This window comes from Athene noctua, chromosome 1, assembly GCF_965140245.1.
Source record: "Athene noctua chromosome 1, bAthNoc1.hap1.1, whole genome shotgun sequence".
Taxonomy (NCBI): domain Eukaryota; kingdom Metazoa; phylum Chordata; class Aves; order Strigiformes; family Strigidae; genus Athene; species Athene noctua.
This window is the reverse complement of record NC_134037.1, coordinates 265,289,935-265,312,775: the sequence shown is the minus strand read 5'-3', so window position 1 is coordinate 265,312,775 and position 22,841 is coordinate 265,289,935. Positions and strand designations below refer to the sequence as shown.

The following is a 22,841-nucleotide window of genomic DNA, read 5'->3' as shown; positions in this document are numbered from 1 at the left end:
CCCCCCGGGCAGGCGCTTTCTGCAGAGGCCCCTTCGCTTTCCCCTTGTGTTCCCCCACACATCACAGATTTAAGCCGGACTCAGCAAGTCCCAGAGTCGGGACTAACAGCAGCCGCTCTCCTAGGGAGGGACTGAGGGTCAGCACCTCCCCCCTCACCCAAACTCGTCATTTCTGGGCAGAAACCCCAAAATATCAGACCCAGCACCCATGCGGGTGACTCTTTACAAAAGCTTTATTGGTCCCGCGTGTCCTCCACGGGCCAGTTTTTTTGGTTTTTATTTTAAAACTTCTGGAACTGCTTCTTGGTGCCCGCGGCCTTGGTGACTTTGAGGACGTTGAAGCGGACGGTCTTGCTGAGGGGACGGCACTCACCCACGGTGACGATGTCCCCGATCTGCACGTCCCTGCAAAGACACGGCCGGTGCCTCAGCGGTTCCGCAGGGACCCCCCCGGGCCTCGCCCAAGCCCGGGCACAGGGACGGCACCCGCCCCGCGCTGAGCCCAAGCCCGGGATAAGGCTGAGCTCTGGAAACGCGCTGGGGAGTCTCCTCCAGCCACATCACAAGGCTGGGCTTTGCTGGAAACCTGTGCCCCAAAGCCAGGCTTAGGGAACATGCGCCAGCCTCCAACCGTCCCGCTCCCGGCCCAGCTTTTCCCTCAGGAACGCCCAACCCTTCACCCCTCCCCAGGACGGCCCAGAACCTGCCCCCCGGTTCAGCAGGTGCCAGTGGCGTTGTCAGCAGCCCCTCACGCAGGCGGGCTCTGAAGACCATCGTGAGTTCAGACATCACCACCGGTGAGCAGGATCGGGCCACTAAAACCACACACGTGTCCCAGGGACGTGCGCGCCGCCACCAAAGCCGAGCTCAACGTTACCAACGCCAGCCATGAACACTCCCGGCCCCCCCCAGCACCTGAAGCAGGGGGAGAGATGCACCGACATGTTCTTGTGGCGCTTCTCGAAGCGGTTGTACTTGCGGATGTAGTGCAGGTAGTCCCGGCGGATGACGATGGTGCGCTGCATCTTCATCTTGGTGACCACACCTGGGCGACAGCCGCGAGCGTCAGGTTTGGGCTAAAACCGGCGGATTTTGAGAAGAGACGCCCAGGAGGATCGGGCGGGGGCGTGCGGTGCGTGGCACCGGAAGGGAGGACTCATCAATTCCAGGAATTTCCCCTTATTTACCTTAAAAATAAACCCTAGCGCGTCCTCTGGCCCCTACCGGGATGGAAGGGCTTTCCCCCACCTCACTGCCAGGCCACCACCTTCACATTTGTAAAATAAACCAGATTATTTCTCTTTTTTTAAAGACTTTCTAAGCAGACCATGACAGGCTTCCTCTGCCAGGCCACCACCTTCAAATTTATATTATAAACCGAATTATTTCTCTTTTTTTAAGACCTTCTGACAGGCTTCCTCTACCAGGCCACAACCTTTATAAATATGTATTATAAACCAAATTATTTCTCTTTTTTTAAGACTTTATAAGCACACTGCAACAGGCTTCCTCTGCCAGGCCACAACCTTCAAATTTATATTATAAACCAAAATTTCCTTTTTTTTTTAAGACCTTCTAAGCGCACCGTGACACATTTCCTCTGCCAGGCTGCAACCTTCAAATCTGTATTATAAACTGAATTATTTATCCTTTTTTTTTAAGACCTTCTAAGTGTACTGTCACAGCCTTCCACCTTTATAAATCTGAACTATAAACTGAATTATTTCTCCTTTTTTAAGACCTTCTAAGTGCACCATGAGAGGCTTCCTCTGCCAGGCCACCACCTTCAAATTTATATTATAAACTGAATTATTTCTCCTTTTTGAAGGCTTTCTAAGAATACTGCGACAGGCTCCCTCCCCCCGATACTGCCCGCACTACTCCCTCCTGCTTTACGCCCCCACCTGCGCCGCGGAGCAGCAGATTTGGGGGTTTTGGGGCCCGGGGCGGGTCCCTTCGCGTGGCATCAGCAGAGCCGTGCGGCGCTGTCCTCAGGGCCCTGCGCGGGGCTCGGCAGACCATCGTGAGAGAAGGGCATCACGCGCCGCGCCAGGGCCCGCCTCGCCCCGCGCCCCCCGTGCCCCCCCAGCTCACCCGAGAGGATGCGGCCGCGGATGGAGACGTTGCCGGTGAAGGGGCACTTCTTGTCGATGTAGGTGCCCTCGATCGCCTGCAGAGAGAAGCAACCGTCAGCGCTGCCGTTACTGGTTTGTTCTTCATTTGAGCTGATTTCAATCATTTTTGGTTTAAAGAAGGATTTAGATCAGCCATACCACTAGTCCCGCTGCTACAAAGCCCTTGGTAAAGTCTCAGGCTGGGGCCACGCACTCTAAAAATATTCAATAACCAGATTTCTACTCAAACAAGACTTGTAAGGAGGCACCGTCGTTAGGCTGCTCCTAAGGACGGTTTACTGCCCTGCAGACCACGTGTCCTAGAAGCGACGTCGTGAAAAGGCCTCGAAAAACGTTAAAATGGCCAACGTGAGCCAAAAATCCTCGGGGTCCTCCCCCCGCCCGACTCGTTCCAGGACTGAAGTGCGCATGACCAAAAAGAGGTGGGATCAAGAAAATCAGTTGTGGGAACGAGCATGTTTATGCATGAGAACGTAATGAATATGCGTTGCTGTACCCTGGGTGCTACAGGAGCCGGGGGTGCGCTGGTGGGGAGAGGGCTCCCGTTAATAGGGGAGCGGCTGCTTATCCGCATCAAACCGCCGTCAAAAAGCCAATTTTATCCCATTTTGGTGACACTGGGAGGGACCAACGGCTCCGGCCGCGCCGCAGCTCCGCGGCCGCGCTCCTTTGAGCCCGGTCGCCTCGATAACGCGGGTTTTTTCACCCTGTTTCTTCGTCTCGCTATAAACATTCCGACGGGAGCGCTCGGAGGCGCCGCGCCCTGCAGAGGGGGGTGTCCCGCCCCCCCCCGCCTTACCTCCTTGGGGGTCTTGAAGCCGAGGCCGATGTTTTTATAGTAGCGGGGCAGCTTCTCTTTGCCGCCCTCCCCCAGCAGCACCCGCTTCTTGTTCTGGAAGATGGTGGGCTGCTTCTGGTAGGCGCGCTCGGTCTGCGGAGAGCGGGGAGAGAATCACCGGCAGGCCCCGGGCACGGCGCGACACCGAGAGCCCCCCACACCCCGCGCAGTTCTAGGCCGCGGTACCTCCCGGAGAACCGCCCCCCCCTCGCCCCGCCGCCCCTCAGGCCGCTCGCAGCCGGGCCGGGCCGCGGCCCCCAGGTCCCCCGAGGCGGGCGGCGGCGCCGTGGGGTGGCCCGGGGGGTATCCGGGGGGTGCCCCGGGGTTGCCGGGAGGTGCCCGGTGGGTGACGGGGGGGTATCTGGGGGGTGCCCGGGGGGTGCCCGGGGGTGCCCGGTGGGTATCCGGGGGGTGCCCGGGGGGTGCCGGGGGATGCCCGGGGGGTATCCGGGGGGTGCCCGGGGGGTATCCGGGGGGTGCCGGGGGATGCCCGGGGGGTATCCGGGGGGTGCCCGGCGGCCGGGGCCCGCCCCGCGCAGCGCCCACCTGCGTGTCCGCCATCTTGGGCCGCGCGGTGGAAAGGAGGCGGTGGGGCGCGTGCGGCGCCGCTTATCCGCGGGGCGGGGCCGGGGCGCAGGAAGTGACCTCACGGGGACGGCGGGGCGTGGTGACGTCACTTCCCGCCGGGCGCGGGCCGGCGGCGGGGCCGTGGCGGTGTGTCCAGCCGGCCTTGGGCCCTGCCGGGGGCAGCGCGCCTGGGGCAGCGCCTCGCCCCCTCACCGGGGAGAGTTTCTGCCTCAGGTCTCGTCCAAACCTCCCGCTGTCCGTTTAACACCGTTCCCCCGTCCTGTCCCTCCCGCCGTTCCCGCAGCCCCTGTCAGCCCTGGGGGGCCGCTCTAAGGTCTCCCCGGAGCCTCTCTCCTCCAGCTGAACCCCCGGCTCTCCCCGCCCGTCCTCACGGGGCTGGAGCGGGCCCCCTCCTGATCCCGGTCTCAGAGGGGTGAAGCACTCGAGAGCAGCCGGCGTGGGTTTCCCCGACAGCAAGCTGTCCCCGACCAAGCACGGAGTTAAGGCTTTAAGTGCTGTAAAGCGACGGCCCGCTGCATATTTTGTCTGTTGTCTTCTGCCATCCCTCATCGTCTCGCTAGATCTGTCGGGGACTCTGAGCAGCCCTGGTGAGGGGGTTTGGGTGGTTCAAGGTGTTCCTGGTGCAGCTCAGCCCTGGCGCGGGCACCCCTCGTGCTGCTCAGCGCCGCAGAGGCACAAAGTGGGGTGTGGGGCTGCCAGAAATCCGCTCCCCGCATCCCCCGGAGCACCAGGAGCTGCCCGCAGCGCTTGCTGGGGTCGGGCTGGGGTTGAGCTGCTCCTCGGTTCGGAGCGGCTGTCCCGGGGTGAGTGTTAAAGAACGTAACGGGGTCTCAGAGCTGGGCCAGCACCGCGGGGAGGGGCTGACAAAAAGTGCCCTTCATGATTCTACAGAACATTCTCCAGTACAAACAGGTTTTGGTGATTTCCCAGGAACTTTCAGCTCTCAGCTCTCCCCCAGTTTCCAAAGCCCGTTCTGTTCCCCAGCTCCAGCTGATTCTCCTCCTTCTGTCCCGATTCTCCTGAGGCCGCCGCTGGCTGGGGCGGTCCGGGGCCATCGGGGTCCCTCACCTGAACAATCCTCATCAGAATCCACACTTACACTTCGGAGAAAACGGTCTGTTTCACAGGTACTTTATGTCTAGCTTTTCATGACCTCGCCTTTCCAAATTTGTTACCCCCAGTTAATTACTTATTTCTTATCTTTTGTTACATCTAAAACTTAACACCTGAAGCCGATTGTTGGTCACTCAGGGGGGCTGTGCGGGGGACAAATGAGCAGTGTTGGCATTGACCTGTCAGTGTTGTTCTTAGAGCACCTGTATCCTATTGATTAAACCAATATTTATTAATTATTCCTGCTGTTAATAATATCCCAAGAGAAAAAGAGTTTTCTAAAAGCTTGTTCATTTACCGTGAGGCAGTGCAGAGTCAGCAAGAGAACCTCCCCCTGTCCCCGCAAGGGCCCTGGGTGGCTCTGTACGGCCCCGGGGGGGGGCAGTGGGCACCCGTCCCGGCAGGGGGGTGGCTGGTGCCCCGGGAATTAGTGACAGAACGAGAGGGAACGGCTGGAAACTGCCACAGGAGGAGAAAATGTTTCCCAGCAAGAGTGGTCCGAGAGTGGAAGAGGCTGCCCAGGGAGGGGGGAGTCCCCATCCCTGGGGGGGTTTCAGGGCCGTTGGGATGTGCTGTGGGGGATGTGGGGTAGGGGAGAACTTCGTAGAGTCGGGCTGAGGGTTAGACTCGCTGATCCCGAGGGGCTTTTCCAGCCTGAAGGGTTCGGGGATTAGCTGGGAAGTCACAGACTGTCGTGAAGCGCCTGAGCCCTGCTGAAATTTGTGGTGATGGCGTGAACTTAGCTTAAGCTTTGAAGCTTGTTCAGATAGTCCAAGCCTAAAGTAGAGCTGAAGGTTCAAACCCCGTCAGGTCCAGTCAGCCCCCAGAGCTCGGTGGCTCACCCCCAGCCCTGAGCCCGTGGGCACAGCCGGAATTCTTGTGATTTCAAACCATTTATTTTCCCATCCTGGGCCGTTTCCTGACCTCGGATGGGCTCCATCCCTTCCTCTGCTCATTCCAGTCTGAGATTTGGAAACCTCCCCGATTCCGAGGTGGATTTGCAGTGGCGCAGTGTCCTGCAGGGAGAAGGCCCCCGGCTGATTCGCAGCCCGGGCACGGTGACACGGTTAAGTAGGGCAGCGGCAGCTGAGCCATCGGCACAGCGTGTTTATAGATTATTTCTACGAGGCCGTGATGCAGCTGAGGCTGCGGGCTCGGTGCTGAGGGGTCTGCTGAGGACGCGCGTGGAAAACTCCTGCCAGCAAAAAGGGACGATGCGCCGCGGAGGCTGGGGCTGAGCGCCGGGAAGGGCCCATTGACAGCGACCCCCCCGCACTGCGGGCAGGGCCGGGGCCGAGGAGAAATCCTGTGTGGAGGAGACGAGAGCCCCTCGCTCAGCGCCCTCGTGTTCCTGCGCCCGGGGCTTGTGCTCCCGGGTGCTGCTGTGGTGGGTGTCGAGGGGCAGATTGTAGAGGCCGTGTGAGGGGGAGGGAGTATGAAACGAGCAGGAGGTGGGGAAATGAGGGATTTGCTCAAGTGTTTACTGGGCTTGATATTGGTACGGGGCCCTGCCAGCTGCTCCCCCGCTGCCGTCTCTCTCAAAATCCCCGAACCCTTCAGGCTGGAAAAGCCCCTCGGGATCAGCGAGTCCAACCCTCAGCCCGACTCTACAAAGTTCTCCCCTACCCCACATCCCCCACAGCTCATCCCAACGGCCCTGAAACCCCCCCAGGGATGGGGACTCCCCCCTCCCTGGGCAGCCTGTTCCACTCTCGGACCACTCTTGCTGGGAAACATTTTCTCCTCCTGCCCAGCCTGAGCCTCCCCTGGGGCAGTTTCCAGCCGTTCCCTCTTGTCCTGTCCCTGATCCCCTGGGAGCAGAGCCCAGCCCCAGCCTCTCTGCAATGTCCTGTCAGGAGCTGCAGAGAGGGATGAGGGCTCCCCTCAGCCTCCTCCTCCTCACACTGAACACTCCCGGCTCCCTCAGTCCTGGTGCTCGGGAGCAATAACCTGCTCAGCCCTCACTTATCTCCTCATTTGCCACTAAAACATGAGAGACCCCGGAAGGGCGGTGCGTGCCGAGGCGGGTGCCCGTGTCCGTGCTGGCCATGGCTGCGGCTCAGGTCAGGTTTGGGGATGGCAGGAGCGTCCTCGCGCCCGGTTTATCGGAGCCGGGGCCTGGAGGTGGCGGCTGGCTCTGCCCCGGTGTGGCGCGGGCAGCACCCCAGTGCTTCTGGTGGCAGCTTGGGCCAACCTCGGTCACCCGCTGGGCTGGCGGTTTGTGTTGCCCGGAGAGGTCGTGGTGTCTCCGTCCTTGGGGGTGGTCAGATGCTGCTGGACGTGGTCCTGGGCAACCACCCCCAGCTGCTCCACCGGCGAGGGGACGCTGCCTGGAGAGCAGCCCGCGGCCTTTCCTCTGCGCGTGGCCCTGGGGCTCAGCAGAGCCGGGCGGCACAGGCGCTCCAGGCGGGGGGGGCAGCGAGGACGGCGTGTGGCCGTTCAGGGTGAGGAATTAGTCGATCCGATCCCAGACCGTGCCTTGGATCCATCCGGATTTACCGAGGGCAGGGATTAAGCCGAAGGAAACCCGGGAAATTACTACGACATTAGTCGCAGACGGTGCAGCTGGGCGGGAATCACCTGGGGACGACGGTCGCTGCGCGGCCGCAGGGTTGTTGCCCAAAGCATGAGCCAGCAGCAAGGACTGGCCCAGTGGCTTTGTGCCGCTTCTGCTGCTTTGAATAAAAGATGTTTTCCTCTGCTGAAGGAGTAAAAGGTTCCCCCTCGCAGGCTGTTCCTTCAGGGCTGCCCTGGCAGTGGCGCGGCTCCGGGGAAGCGCTCGGGGGCGCTTCATGAAAATCCACGTTTATTATTACTTCTGTGAAAGAGCACTTTTCTTGCTGAAACTTGTCTTGAGTTGGCCCAGGCCTCAAGCCATTTCCAGTTCCCTAATTTGGCTTCTGAATGCAGCTCTGTGGTCTGCGGGAGCCTTGTGGCCGGGGAACACCTTCCCCGACGCTGTCAGACCCAGGCGAGCAGCGCTCAAACCGCTCCACGCAGCCTTCTCTGAGGGGTGTTCCCCAGAAGGGGCCCTCATCCACCTCATCATCATCCCCGTTCCCCTTCTCTTATCTGAGAGCATCCTCATCTCAGGGCACCCCGCTTGGGCTGCACTGGGGGTGCTGGTGCCCCCAGGACCTCCCCTCCAGGCAGGATCCGAGCGTGGCCGGGGGCTGCGGGGGCAGAGATTGCACCAGTGTTCACTGGGAGGGTGCTGGTGGGACTGGCCAGCAGCGGCCCTTGGAGTTTGATGATGAAATGAGCCTCGGTCCCTCCCACACCGTAATGCCCTAATTATTTTCTCTGTGGGAGATTAACCACGGCCGTTACTCCCCAGAGCAATTAGTCCTTCCCCTTCGCTCCTGCGCTCTCCTTAAGAAGATTTGTCGGGCTGATGTGCTGGTCGTGTGAATTATCCCAACAAGCCTGTTTTTAACAACCAAATCCCAGCTTCCATTAGGGAATAAGGCTGGGGGGAGGCCTGGCCCGTCCCTGGGCCCAGCCGGGGGCCCCGTGAGCAGCTCGTCTTTGACAGCCTTCGCGCTTCGCTGCCCTGCCCGCATGTGCCGCGGTTGGGGGTGTTTTGGGGAAGGAGCTCCGTGTCCCCTCGGCTGCGGGGCCTGGTGCTCCCTCCTGTGCTGCGTCCCCCGCCGTGCCGAGGATGGGTCCCCCCCCCATTCCAGAGCCGTACCAAGACTCCTGATTTTTTTCCCTCGTGCTAAAAGCGCAGCACCAGAGGCCAAAGGCACCTTCTGGGAGCAGGACCGGGGCTTTTTGTCCTTTCACCCCTTCCCCACGCTCTGAGGACGCCCCTGCTCGCTGGCGTGCACGGGGAGCCGCGTCCCCCGGCAGCGGGGTGGCAGCAGCCCTCGGCCCCCCCGAGGCAGGGCTGGAGGCCGCCCGGCTTCTGCCTGGCAGGGGAGAACCTGCCCGCGGCCCCGGGAGCGGCCCTGGACGGATCCTCGGCCGGCCTGGCGGCTCCCCGCACACGATAAATGACGCCTGGCCGCCCCCGAGACGCGCGAGCAGCAATTTCAGTAATGGCTTCGGTTTCAGGCTGCACTTGATCAACTTTGTCGCCGCATCCGACTTTCTCAAGGTCAGCGCTCTCCAGATGAATTTTGGAATTTGCTCCCCCGTCGGGGGCTCGGTTCTCCCGCGCTGCACTTGCTTCAGCTGAAGAAGAAAACGCCTGCCCCGGTGCGGCGGGAGGTCGGCTCGGCTCGCCCGGCCGCGACGCCTCCGTTTCCCAGCACGAAGTTTCCGACCACGGGAGCGTTGGTGGCTCTGTGCCTGGCTCCGAGGTGGGGACCTGCCCTGGGAGGTGCCTCCCGGAGGCGCCCACGTGCTTGCAGAAAGGGGGAGAACCCCCCATTTTCATCACCCGACCCCAACACCGCTTTGCAGGTTTGTTTTGAATAAATAAACCGACGCAGGTTTATTTTCAATAAATAACCCGAATTTGCAGAGCAGGACCCCGGCGCCTGCGCTCGTCTTCCCGCGCCGAAGCTGCGGCTCGCTCAGCGCCGCCGTCGCTCCGGCTGCGTTGGACGTGGCCGAAGCGCAGCACGTGCCCGTGTCCTCGGTGGGGTTGGGGGGATCGCGCAGCCCCTTGGCTTTCGGGGGCGCCCCCCCCCTGCTGCTCTGACCCCCCCGAGGAGGCGTTTGCTGGGTGCTGCCCAAAGGTGGGTGGCTCAGCGCGAAACGCAGGAGAACGGCGGCTTGTGCTGCTGTGGGAGGCTGCTTGGTGATGATGGGATCAAGGTGCATCGATATATATATTTGTACTTTTTTAATGAGGTGCGGTGCTTAATGAGGGAGATGTTTTGTCAGCTGGAGGGTCAGTTCACGTGCTGGGCTAGTGCGTACATTGGTATTTTATCGGCTTTAAAAGCAGAGTTTGTACCTGAATAGAAACATAAACCACAGCTGAAAGGTAAAAAAAAAAAAAACCACCAACAAATCAAAGTAATAAACTGCAAAGTAATGAAAGATATTTCCTCTGGCAGCGGGGGTGATTTAATAAACTCAGCAGACAGATCGCTGCGATTGCAGCCAGGGAGACGGTGCCCTGCGCCCGCCGTCTCGCCGAGCACCTCTAGCACTTCCCAGCTCCATCTGTAAACGTCGCACGTGTTCGTCCTCGCGTGTCCCCCCCGCTCCGACACTCCCAGGGCTGAGAAGCTCCCGCCGGGCTCGGCTGTGCCCGTCCGGGGACCCTTCCTGCGGCGCTCAGCACCGTCCCCTCCGGCACGGCCGCCCCGGAGCCTTTGGGGGTGTGTGGTTTGTCGGGCAGAGGGAGGGGGAGGAGATGGCGAGAGCCCCCTCGGGCTCGTTTGCCGCGGGCGGGGGGTTGGGGAGACGGACGCTCCCGCCAGGCGTGGATCCACCATCGCCCCCACTTTGGGGGCACTTTGGCCGATTTCTGTTCCGCAGCCACGGTGCTGAGGGTCGGGCTCTGTCGGGAGTGGCGCTGGGCTCAGCTCCCCCGCCGGGGGCCGGGTGACCCACCCCGGCCCGAGGGCTCTTGGCGGCTCCTCCGCACCCCAAATCTAAACACACGCCAGAACCTGCGGTTGGGAGAAATAAAGAGGCACAAGCCACCAGCGAGGGGCTATCGGGGCTCTGTCTCACCCGTCCTGCGGACGAGCACTTGTGCCACACCAAGCAGTGACTTGTTTCCCTTTCCCGAGGGTCAGACCCGAGCGAGGCCGCGTGTCACAGGCGCCGGGATGCACCCGGGGGCCGCGTCACCGTCCTTCCCACCTCGTCCCACCCTCCCGGTCCTTCGCTGCATTTCGGGGCTGCGGGAGGATTTCCGTGACCTCAGGGGCGAAAGAGAAAACTTGAAATCTCGGAGGAGAGGGAGAAGCATCGCTCGTACCTGCGGAGCTTGTGCGGCCCCGCGCTCCCACCCCGGCCGCTCGCGCCCCGGCTCGGGGCGGCTTTGGCCACAGAGCTGCTCCCTGGGCCGGAGCCGTCTGGGCAGCACCCGTCGGTGTCCCCGCGGGGGGACGGTGGCCACAGCCTGCGCGGAGCGCTGGCCTCGGTCTGTGGAGGTGACCGTGTCCATCGCCAGCGGGGGAAGAGCCTCCGGCGCTGGGGGAGCTGGTCCCCAGGAGCGTTAGCGCCCGCCAGAAGGTCTGGTGGAGCCGGAGGCGCTGGTGGGACCCAGCTGCTCCGTCCTGGCGAGGGGCGAGTGCGAGTGTCCCCGGGCGGGGGGCCGCGCTGGGGGTGTTGTGCCAGGACAGCTCTGCTGGGTCCTTCCTATCTGCAGATGTGGCAGCTCCCTCTTCTGCGTCCTCCTGGTATTTATGCAAATCGCCGTCAGTCCTCCGAGCCGCAGTTTTTGGTGAGGGGGCTTCTGGCTTAAATTTTGTCATGGGGGCAGGGGCTGCGAGATCGGCAGAAGAAGGGGGACGACGCCCGACTTCAGAAGAAGGAGACTGGGGGGCGATCGTTTCTCCTTTGGTGTAAATTGGGTTTGCTTGAAGCTGGATAATAGAAACAAAAACGTGCGCCAGAGGCAACTTCCATCAGTGCGGCTCCAAGGAAGTGACCAGACTCCAGCGATGCTCCCGCCCAGCAGAGCTTCCCCCCGTCCTGGGACCACGTGAAGTGGAGACAATTCCCGTCTCACGCGGGACACGTCAGAACGGGAGGAGCCGTGGCATCGTCGGGTCTGGAACCGCCGGGGAGAGGGAACGCGGGGGGTGTCGGGGCGCCGCGGGCGGCTCCTGGCTCTCTCCAGAGCGGCCTCGGGGCAGAAACGGCATCATCGGCCGGGCCGGGGCAGCTCTTGTCTGAGTCCTTGGTCTCGATGGTTTTGCTCTTTTCTGTTCTCTGCGAGGAACTGTCTACCAAATGATGTAAAAAGAGTAAGAATTAAGGAATAAATTACTAAAATGCTTTCTCATGGCGAGGCGATGATAGAGGCATTTTTGTCACAAAAAATACCCTCGCGCTGAGGTTATCAGCACACGGCTCCCACCCAGAAGACGCCGCAGATGTTTTTGATTGAATTCTGGGTTAAATATGAGTTTTGAAAAACAGCAGCAGGAAAGGTCAGAAGGATGTTATCAGGCAGTTTAAATTCATTAAATACAGTTCCTGCCTTTTACCAGGAAAATATTGCTGGTAAGGGAACGGTGTAACTAGAAAGCAGCTGCAGGTGACACAATAACACCTGTCCCCAGGCAGACAGGGGAGGGAGGAGGCTCACGGTGAGTCGGACGCTGCTGGGCTCAGGTCACCGCTGCTGCGCGCGGGGGACCCGGCGGCAGGAGGGGACCCGCTGGGTTCGGGCTTTTCTCCTCGGTTTTGGTCCCTCGCCGGGGCTGGACGCGCTGCTCACGCCAGCTGTCCCCTTCATCGGGGGGGTCCTGATGGAGACCCCCAGGGCGAGGCCGTGAGGAAGACCCGTGAGGAAGCTGCTGCCCAAGGGCATCCTAAAGCTGGAGTGACCCCGCGCCCGGTGCGGGAGGCAGCCCCTCGCCCGGGGAGGGTGGGCCCGGGCACCGACTGGCTTCTCCTGGGGAAGCAGTGATCTGGCAGCGAGAATCGCAAATAATTCACCCATTTTCTCTGGAAACACCCCACCTGCTCCAGCTTTGGCCAGGACCACCCTTGATCCCGCGAGCTCCCCGCCGTGCTCCCGGCTCCGGGTGCGGTTGAAGAAGGGGCCTAAGGCTGGTTGGGACCCCCCGTGTGGGGCCTTCAGCCTGCCTTGCGTTTGTCCCCCCGAGTTTTCGCCTCTTTTCGTCCCTCAGAGGTGCCTGCGGTGCTCTGTCCATCCCGCCCCCCCTCAGCCGGGCTGGCTCCCCTCTGTCCTGCCTCTGGCTGCTGAGGCTGCGCCTCGGACACCGTCTCCCAGCGCCACGTCCCTGCGTAGCCTCCGGGCGGCCAGGGAGGATTTCCTTCTCCCACAGCTCCCCACGCTTGCTGCTGGGTTTGGTTTTCCCTCCAGCAGCTCCTGGTGGCCAAATCCAGGTCGGATCCCCAGTTCTGAGCTTCTGAAGAGCTGTTCCCTGGGACACCGAGCGTGCCTACAGCCTTGAGGTCGGTGCCCCCCGTCCCCGCCCAGGCCGGGCAGCTGCTGCTGCAGATTTAGCACTAAACTCTTCAGGTTTGAATACCAGCTTCTGTACTCAGGATTTCGTTATTTGTTGAGGAATTTAATTTGCTAACTCAATTTAATGTGAAGATCTCCTAGACGTGGAGAAGCGCTGCGCTGCCGGCGTGGGCTCCCTCCTCTTTCCGTAGATCTCTCGATACTGGAGTCCTCGTGGCCGTCTTTCTTTTGTTGAGTTTCTCGGAGATTTATTACACTGCTGCTCTCAATTGAGGCCAGACATTGCAGCTCTCATCTTGTTTCTCAGCCTGAGAGCAGCGCTGCTGACGCACACGTATCGCTGATACCGTTCCCTTCTCTGCACTTCTATTAAGCGACGCTCTATTTTATTTCTGACCACTTCCAGTCCTTCACTCGAGGACACTCAGTTTCCACGCTTTTGTTCCTAACCCTGCAGTCATTTCTTCTGCCAGTGCTGATGTTGCCCCGCAGCTCAGTGTACAGCTCCCCCATCGTGACCCTCCCTGTGTATTTATGGCTTATCTGAAGCCTGCAGGGCTTCCTTCTCTTCGCTCCCGGTGACAGGGAGATGGCACCGGGCTCCCCGGGGGCAGAGACCGGTGCCACCACCGCGGGGACGTGGGGGATGCGTTGGCAGGTCTCGCTGCCCACAGGTCCCGGCGTTACGGGAAGGGGAGGGAAGGCTGCAGGAACTGCCACAAAATACAGACACTTATTTTAGAAATGCTCAAGTGACATCAGTAGGTGTAATTTTTCATTCGCCCCCGAAGTGCGTTTTCATATGCCACAATTTTCCTGTCGAGATGCCTAAAACGGGGCAGCTGAAAAGCATCGTGGTGCTGGTGCGGGGCGAGCTCACGGCGGAGCTCATCGAGGCTCCCCGCCACTTGGGAGGTGCAGGAAAGCCTCTAGACGTCCTTGGGCTGCTTCCTCCCCCTCCTCCTCCTCCTCGCCCTGCCCAGCGGGGCCCACGAGAGCTGGGGCCGGGCCGGCGGTGGCGGGTTTTGCCGTCACCACTCTCCTCATTTGTACGTGGGAAGCGTCTGGGAATTATTCAGCACTCGACGCAAACCCGACAGAGAGCGAACGCCACGCAGGAGCCTGCGAACTGCCCAGCTCTCCGTCCCCAGCCCTGAACTGCATTTTGTGTCCTTCTTCCCCCTCTGTCTGGAGCGCAGACGGGCAGACGGACGAGGGGGCTGTGGCTGCCGGGGCAGCGTCACCGTGGGGGACAGACTCCCCGCGGCTGCGCAGGGTCTGAGCGAGCGGCCTCTGCCCTCGTTGTCCCAGGTCTGTCCCCGGAGACACGACTTCCCCGGCCAAGGGATTTTAGCTAATACTTCTGGACTAATTAAAACTTGCTGAAGTAATTAGGAGATAACAACCTCAGCACTTATTGGGATATGAGGCATAAATTCCTGATTATTACAGATGAAATCTCTACCGGCTGTAAGAAATTCCAAGCGTCGTGCAGACGATCCCTTCGGCTTTGCAGAAGACTGAACGGCTCCAGGTCCTGCAGCCGCTGCGTGTCCCCTCCGCGAGGAGAGCGAGCGGCTGCGTGTGGGCCCCGGGGCCAGGACCCCCCCGGCACCGTCCCCATTGCCCCCTTCGCCGGGGGCCCCCGCCGCGGCTCTGCCTTCTGCTGCTGTTTGTGCTGCGTGGCGGGCGGAGGGCCAAGGGGCTGGAACCGGTAATAAAAACCTGAACGCAGTGAGCGGGGATAAATATTTTTCCTCCTGCGGTGCACAGTGTAACGGGGTGATCCGCTGGTTGTCTCCGCGCACTCACACGTCCCTCTGCTCTCCCAAACAGGCTGGTTCAGCTCTCCTCAGCAGCTCCCCCTTATTAAGTATCTTCGTGGTAAAAACCTTTTCTGCATTCTCCAGTTTTACTGCTTCAACCTCCTCCAGTCTCTTTGAGAAGCTTCTGGCCGGGGCCGCCGCTGTAGCCCCCTCCCCTGCCACCAACCCCCCCCGCCCCGCCACTCGCTCGGAGTGGTGCTCGCTGACGCAGGGGACAACACCCCCCATCTCCTGGGGACAGCGACCCTCACCTCCTGCAGCAACACCCGTCACCTCGTGGGGGGTTGCTCAAGACAGCACCGGGGCAGGTCCTGGGGGAGATTTTCCACCAGCCCACAACATCCAGCTCCTGGGGACAGGCCCGTGTGTGACCCCTCGGGGCTGCGGGGCGGCCGCCGTGGGGGCAGCTCCTGCCCTTTCGGGGTGACGCCCCGAGAAGCCCCGCTGGGCTTTGCCACCCTGGCGCATTCGTGGGAGAGACACGTAGGTGGGGGTAACCCCGTACCCCAGCGCCAGGGAGCAGGGACTCGTCACGGCGCGTTGGGACGGGGACGAGGTTTACAGGGGTCCCTACAACCTTGGCTTCTCATTCTCGGATCATAAGATGGAGCATGTGGGCTCAGGCCGAGGGTCCCCCCAGGCCTCTGCTCCGCCAGACGTGGCCCCCGCGGGATGAGCATGACCGTGCGCGAGGCCGCCCCCAGCTCTGGGCGCTTCCCGAGCTGCTGCGGCCCCCGTGGCCCCCTGCACCATGCAACCATGTTCCCCAGCGTCCCATGGAGATTCCCCCGCGCACGTCCCGTCCCCACGCCCCTCTGTTAGAGCCTCAGGGCTGGTGGCCGTGCCGGCCCCGTGGCACCGGGCCCACCCCTGGGAAACCTCCTGCGCGGGGGGCAGGAAGGGTCTGGCGCCCCACTGCTGGTGGGACCCTGCCCCACGCCTCGGTGCTCCGAAACCCGGCGCGGGGCCAGCGCCTCCTCCCCGAGGATGCGGGATGGTCCCTCACCCCAAGGGGCCGGCGTCCCTCTGCGCTCCCAGCCCACAGCACCCGCCGCTCCCCCCCGAGAGCACCCGCTCGAGGAGCTGGGCAGAAGGAGGTCGGGGAGGGGGGTGAGCCCCGAGACTGGGTGGGTAGAGATGGGTTTCGCGGGTGAATTTGGGGCTGTGGCCCCTCGTGTGTGTCACAGCACGCTGCTGCGGATCGATTCTTATCTGCAGGTCCAGAGCCCGGGGTTTGGCAGGATCCCGCTGCAGCTCCCCGGGATTGTTCCTCCTCTGCGCCACCCTCAGCTACGCGGCCTGACTGTAAATGAGCAGGGATAATGAGGCAGAAAAAGAACAGCAAGTGTCGGGAGGGAAGAATCAGATAACAGAATAAAACTCGAAATGCAAAAATACAAACAAGCCCCAGAACAATAATGTGCTGAGATGAAGCTCTTTAAAGTCTTGGAGACAAGATCCAGTGAAAATGAGAACAAGTGGTGCCTGCAGCCAGCACCAGAAATAGTGGCGGCAGAAGCACCTGCAAATGTCTAACTCCTACAACAAACTGCCATTAGAAACATGAAAACAAGCCAACGTGGCGCTGGGCTGAGCAAGTTTTAAAATGATGAATCGACTAATGAGGAGACGGGAATGTTGCAAATGGGGCCGGTGTGCGTGGGGCTGAGCCCTGGGTGGGCGCAGGTGCCACCGGGGCCTGGAGGAACCTCCCGGGTCAGGGGCTTCAGCGCAGCCTTGACAAACGGCGAGGTGACAAAGGCGGCCTGCTGCTAGAACTGGATTTAAATTAAATGATAGCAGGTGAAAGGCGGCTCAGAAGATCTGCGGGGCTCGGCCCGTGTCTGGGAAGGAGCCGCTCCCTTCTTGTGCTGCGTTTTAGGCTGGCTCTGAGGAAGGATTTCTGTGCAGAAGGGGCTGTTGGGCGTTGGAATGGGCTGCCCAGGGCAGGGGGGAGTCCCCGGGATCCCTGGAGGGGTTGAAGAGTCGGGCTGAGCCAGCGCTGAGGGATCTGGGGGAGTTGGGAAGGGTCAGGGGGAGGGTCATGGTGGGGCTGGAGGAGCTGCAAGGGATTTTCCAACCCAGACGTGTCTGGGATTTCGGACCTCAGAGCCCGGCAGCGTCGGGGGCGCGGGGACATGTGGCCGTGCCACAAGGAGAAATCTCCGCTGGGGACGTGCTCGGGAGAAACGTGGCCGGGAGGCGCCGAGCGCCCGCGGTGGCAGGGCGGAGGCTCTGGGGCTGCCGATGCGCCGGCGTGGCCGGGGCTCTCCTCCCGCGTGCAGAGCAGCCGCGGGCCGGTGTGGGGGCAGAGGGAAGAGCGAGGGCCCCGGCGCAGCCCGGGCAGCTCCCAGGCCGCTGCCAGTTTTTGTCCCTCCCTGAACTGCCGGGGCTCGGCGCAGCCGGGCTGTCGCTGCACACTGTGGGCTGTCCCACGCGTGGCACCACCCCACGGTCAGTGAAACTCTCCCTCACGGCCTTTTTTCCCTTAATTTTGCCAGACTCTCTGTCTCACGTGGACGTTCGTCTCCTGCTTTGGGAGGGCAGAGCACGATGCTTTCGCAGGGGCCTTATAGGGCCATACGCAGAGTAACGGATGCACCAGCACGACCTGCAAGAGAAACGGGATTTCTGGTCTCCAAGGGGTCAGGCAGGACCCTGGGACCCTCGGGCAGAGGCGGGCGTGGGGACAGAAGGGAGGTGACCTGAGTGGGCTGCTGGGAGGGACGTACAAGGGTGGCGCAGGGGACCGGAGATGCCGGGCGCTGAACGTTCTGGCATTTAGACACGTTCTGGCAATACCTAGGGGAAGGCAGCTGGGGCTGTTGGAGGGCGTGGAAGAGAAACGCTCCTCAAACAAAAAATTAGCTCTCTAATTTCACCAGCCCCACCACTGCGGCCACTGCTGCGCCGGGCAGGATGTTATCAGGACTGCGAGCAAGTGCAATCCCCCTCCGAGGAGCGGGGCACGTGTGGAAGGATCTTCTCAAAAGGCAGATGTGCTCGGAAAATTACCTCTGCTCAGCGGGGCTGGGGGGGCCGTGTCGTGCCGTGGGGAGCAGCAAATGTATTCAGCTTGTGGGTAATAATTAAAGCCGGCGACCTTGTCTTTACCGGCTGCTCTGCGTTATGTCCAGCGCCAAGCTGAGATTTCTGGTTTGCTCAGGCAGAAACGAAGATGGTTTTTTAAAAAATGGGCCTTGGCTGGAAGGTCGAGGAGGCTCCAGCGCTGCCGTGAGCGGGCAGCACCGGGGCCTGGACCTGCAGCCTGGCCCCGCGAGCGGCACAGGGAGAACCAGCGTGGTCGCTGCAGGGGGAACCTCGCCTGTGCTCCTCGGGGGACGCCAGGCCCTGCCCACAGACCCCATCACGGGGCTATGTGCGTTCTCCCCGGAGCCCCCCACGTCAGCCCCAGAGTCCCGCTGCCGAGGGGAGGGGGTCTCCGTCCCCATCTGTGCCACGATTATGTCCCCAGCACCCCTGGGACGTTTCTCCTTCTCAAAAAGGGGTGAAGCTGCCCCGGTCCCACGTTCACCTTCCCCCCTCCGTGCTGCTGCGCAGCCCAGGGCGTGGAGCAGCTTCTGCTTCATCCCCAGAGCCCCGTCCCTGCCCGTCTCGGCTCCGCACCGGGCAGGGAGCTCCCAGCGTCAGCGAGGAGCAGCCGGGAGCTCGAGAGCCCCCAGAACCAGGCTGGGGGGGTTCCAGTGATGGAACTGCTGTTTATCTGACTCCTGGGAAGCCGCTGCCCTTCGTCTGTGTCTGGCAGATAAGAAGAGCTTTCTCTGTCAGTGTGAGTCATTGCATGTAATTATCCGGAATTCTTTGCCATTTCACGTGTGCTCTGGGAATACTTGCGGTCGTTCATTCAGCCCAGGCCAGGACAGCATTTCACATGCCATGAGACGTTCCCGGTGGGATCTTCTCTTCGCCACCCTCCTCCCGCCGTGGCCGTACGGACAGACCGTCACGGCCCCTCGGGACGCTGCCGTCAGGTGTCGGGGTGCCGGGTACCAGCTCGCTGGGGGGGCGGTCGCCCCCATCCCTCTTTAAACGAGGCTGGTCGTTATCTTCCAGAAGCGGGGCCGGATCATTTCTCACCCTGGAGGTGTGCAGAGGAGTGGCCGGGGGACTGAAAAGTCCTTTCTCCACTTAATCTGTGAATTGATTCACGTGGGCTGCACCCGTGGCGGGGAAGCTGTCCGTGGAAGATCTGGTTCCTCAGCAGCAAAGTCTTTGAATTCTCCCGACGCTCCCGAGCGAGCTCTGGAGTTGGCACGTGTTGGGGTATCAAGGTCTCCGTCCCCCGTGACGTGTCGCGGCCAACCCTCTGGTCCGTGTGGCACAGAGAGCTGGCGTGGGGACCTGCCAAGGCACGAGGGAGCGGTCAGCCAGGCTGAGGGAGGGAGAGGCTCTGCGTGAGCCGGGAACCAAAAAATCTGCGTCCCAGAAAACGCTGGCGAAAAGGAAAACACAGCTTGAAATGCCAAACACACACTCAGGATCAAAAACAGGAGGGCAAAGAAAAAGTATTTTTCTCGTCAGGCACAAGGTCTAAACACGCCTACATCTTGCATATTAATGTAGCCATGATGACACATAATGAAAATACCAGATGGCATCAGATTTGTGGGAAGTTCACAGGGTTCCGCGGCCCTCCCGCCTCGCCCCGGGGGGGCTGCCCGGGCGCTGCGAGTGATGGATGGGGAAGGGCAGCGACAGCTCCGCGACAGGCAGCTATTTCTGACGTGAGGAAAGCGAAGCCAAACGTCTCCTTTCCTCTGTGCTCCGTCTGACCCACTAAATCCTGCCAGCTCCCACCTGCAGGATGGTGCCTTTCCTCCGCACGGCAGGCAGCTACTACTCCAGAATTACCATTTATAGTTTGTGCCGGTTTTCTCCTCTCTGCGCTTCCCCCCTGCTCGGCTGGATTTGCAAACAGATTCGCTTCCACCACCTCTACGGATAATCGCCAGGTTCGCATTTAACCGCCTCGATCTGGAAGCAGCAGAAGATCCTGCGGCTCCCCTGGGCCCTGAGCGTCCTCCCGGGACCTGCAGCCTCAATGTGTTGAGGTCTGAGACCTTCCCCCACCACCCCCACAGCAGCCGCTCGTTCCCGCTCCAGGCGAGGGCTGGCGAGTGCCCCCGTGCTCCCTATTGCCACGGCACGAGCCGTGTCCCCCGAAACGGGGGCTGTGGGTGTGTGAGGGGACGGGGATGCTGCCGGGCCCTGGAGCCGCACAGGGGGGAGCGGGGGGTCCGGCGGAGGTGGTGGGTGCAGTGCTGGGACGGGGACCTGACGGTGCCTGTTCTAGCGACAGGGCGGTGCAGGCGCCGCGTTCGGGTGGGTGCCAGGTCCTGAGGCGGGTGTGACGTGTCCTGCACCCGGCCTGGCTCTCCGGGGACACAGGACATGGCTGGGGGGTGGATGTGCAGAATCCCCGAACCCTTCAGGTTGGAAAAGCCCCTCGGGGTCATCGAGTCCAACCCTCAGCCCGACTCTACAAAGTTCTCCCCTACCCCACATCCCCCACAGCTCATCCCAACGGCCCTGAAACCCCCCCAGGGATGGGGACTCCCCCCTCCCCGGGCAGCCTCTTCCACTCTCGGACCACTCTTGCTGGGAAACATTTTCTCCTCCTGCCCAGCCTGAGCCTCCCCTGGGGCAGTTTCCAGCCGTTCCCTCTTGTCCTGTCCCTGATCCCCTGGGAGCAGAGCCCAGCCCCAGCCTCTCTGCAATGTCCTGGCAGGAGCTGCAGAGAGGGATGAGGGCTCCCCTCAGCCTCCTCCTCCTCACCCTGAACACTCCCAGCTCCTGCCCTGCCTCCTCACAGGATTGATTCTCCAGCCCTTCCCCAGCCTCGTTGCCCTCCTCTGCCCTCGCTCCAGCCCCTCCAGATCTCTCTCGGGTTGAGGTGCCCAAACCTGGACACAACCTCCAGGTGTGGCCCCCCCAGTGCCGAGCACAGGGGGACTGTCACCTCCCTGCTCCTGCTGGTCACACCGGTGCTGATCCAAGCCAGGAGGCCGTTGGCTTTCTTGGCCCCCGGGCACGCTGCTGGCTCCTGTTCAGGTGCTGGTCAGTGAGAACCCCCAGACCCTTCTCCCCCAGACAGCTCCAGCCACCCCTCCCCGAGCCCGTAGCCACGCAGGGGGTTGTGGTGGCCCAAGGGCAGGACCTGGCACTTGCCCTTGTTGAAGCCCATCCCGTTGACGCTGGCCACTGATCCGATTTATCTGAGTTGGATAAATGCAGCCGGGTGAGAATGTCCCCATGGTGAGCCTGGGGCCGGCTCCCAGCCCAGCAGCAGCGGGCCGTGGTTTCAGCCCCCAGCTCAGCAGGAGGGACCCCCCATGCCGGAGCCAGAGGCCTCCAGCCCCTGTGGAGTGAGGGTCGTGGCGGCGTGGGGAGGTTGAGGCTGTGGGGAACCGCTGGATCTCATCACCCGGGTGGAAGAGGGGATGATCTCTGCTCTGTGAGCCAGGCACTCGCACCCAAGCAGGCTCTGCCTAAGGGCCAGCTTAAAGCCCCCCTTCCCATCTGTGTGCATCGTCCTGAACTTCGCTGCTGCAGCGTCCTGCCGGCTGGGCTGTCGCTGAATTTCCTCCCCCTCTTTCCCCTGCCCTCATGGAAGCGCCTACGCGAGAATCACTGCATCTCCTTCGCCTCCTGGTCGCAGGGAGCCCGCGGCCGCCTGCTCCTTCCCACCCCGAGGAGCAGACCTGGTCTGTGGCCCCCGCTCCCGCTCTCTGGGCTGGGTTTGGTCCCCGGCGATGCTTCGGGACGGGGGTGGGTGCTGCCAAGGGCTCAGGGTGCTGCGCCGGGGGCACCTCCACAACAAACCTCCTCGGGGCCGGCGGAGCCCGGCCGAGGCTGGGCCCGTTCAGCCCAACTCCTCCAGCGTCCCTTCTCCGGGTTAACCCACTTGGACAGACAGAAAGACTAACCGTTGGGTTTCTGGTTTTCTCCACCAGAAACCAGCGACCCAGAATGGATCCAGTGGCGTCCAGCTTCCCCCTCCCTCATCAGCACCGGGCCGAGGGGTGGAAAAGCTGCCGTACGAACCAGTCCGGGGTCCGGCCGGGCGCAGCTTCACACCACGACGGGGCTGCCGGAGCCTGGGCTGGCTCCAGCAGAGAGGAGCCCCCCCCAGCAAGCACTGCTCTGCTCTGCTGGGATTTGTGGCTTCTCTTGTGCTGTGCTTTTTATTTTTCAGGTGTTTTTAAATAGAAGATCAAAGATCCCGATGGCAGCTGTCAATCACAGCAGCTTTGGACCAGAAATGTTCATCCTTGCTGGACTCCCGGGCACGGCGAGGTCTCACCTCTGGGCTTCTCCCCCCTCCTTTTCCATGTTTGTGATTGCATTTTGGGGCAGCTTTGTCTCGTTCTTTATCATATCAGGACAGTGAGTCCTCCCCAAGCCGACGTACCTCTTCCTTTCTGCCTTAGCAGCAGCAGAATCGCTGTCCCCGACCTCCATGGCGCCCAGGCCATTGGCTGTTTTCGGGTCCCCTTTCTCTGGGTGCCAGCCTTGCCCCGGAGCTTCTCGTTGATTTTACTTTCGTTGCTGAGTCAGCGGTTCTGCTGCCCACAGCGTTTGGTGGGGGTGATGCCCGGAGACACGCGGCTGGGCTGCCCCGCGCAGTCCCACGGAGGCGGCTTTGCCGCCAGCCCCTGCATCGTCCGCCCCTTCGTTTTTCTCCTTCAGAGGCTGCAGAAGCCGTGTTACCCCTCGTTCCCGGGTGTTGCTGGGCTGGCCCGTGCAAGCGGAGGGGTCAAGGTCGCGGGTGGTTGGACAGTTGCGGCCTCATTCTCAGGGTCTTCCAGCCCCCCCAGGTGCCCATCTCTGGGCGATCAGGGCGCTGCTGAACCACCAGCAGTTTGCACCCACCGGTTTGGTGGCCGCAGCGTCCCCCCGCCCGCGCTCTCGGGGCCGCTGTCGATGTGGCCGTTGCCCTGCGCTAAACCCCGTCACTCTGGGAGTGAAAACCAAAGAGGTTGGTGAAACAGCGATGGGTGCAGCCTCCAAGCCTGCGGCTCCCGCGTCTGGGCTCTGACCAGGGTCAAGGATCCCCCACGTGAATGATCCTGGTCATTAAGGGCTCTCGAAGGCTCCTGACAGGCAGAGCAGGACCATCCCAGCAGCGGCTGCAGAGGAACATGAGCCACAGCCCCCGGGCTGCAGGGCGAGGGAGGGAGCATCTCTCGCCCTCCAGCCTGCCCTGCTGCTGCGTTTTCTATGCCCAGCCCTCTCGTTTCGGTGGTTCT

At 61.8% G+C, this 22,841-nt stretch overlaps 1 protein-coding gene and 2 non-coding genes across 3 annotated transcripts; all 3 read right to left on the bottom strand.

Moving 5' to 3' along the window:
• Positions 1-215: 215 nt before the first annotated feature.
• RPS11 (ribosomal protein S11) lies at positions 216-3,629 on the bottom strand. Its single transcript, XM_074920106.1, has 5 exons — positions 3,520-3,629; positions 2,935-3,066; positions 2,095-2,170; positions 916-1,045; positions 216-405 (listed from the first exon to the last, which is right to left on the bottom strand). The coding sequence occupies exons 1-5, from the start codon at positions 3,532-3,534 to the stop codon at positions 282-284; spliced, it is 477 nt and encodes a 158-aa protein (XP_074776207.1). The 5' UTR covers positions 3,535-3,629; the 3' UTR covers positions 216-281.
• Positions 707-797, bottom strand: LOC141956598 (small nucleolar RNA SNORD35). Its single transcript, XR_012632969.1, has one exon. It is a non-coding gene; the product is annotated as a small nucleolar RNA SNORD35 (small nucleolar RNA).
• LOC141956599 (small nucleolar RNA SNORD35) lies at positions 1,958-2,046 on the bottom strand. The gene has a single exon (XR_012632970.1). It is a non-coding gene; the product is annotated as a small nucleolar RNA SNORD35 (small nucleolar RNA).
• Positions 3,630-22,841: the final 19,212 nt, after the last annotated feature.

Excerpts from the sequence above, each read along its gene's own strand:
- RPS11 (XM_074920106.1), bottom strand. Across the intron at positions 2,171-2,934 it reads GCTTCAAGACCCCCAAGGAG|GCGATCGAGGGCACCTACAT; the intron begins GTAAGGCGGGGG and ends TTCTCTCTGCAG. Across the intron at positions 406-915 it reads CATCTCTCCCCCTGCTTCAG|GGACGTGCAGATCGGGGACA; the intron begins GTGCTGGGGGGG and ends GTGTCTTTGCAG.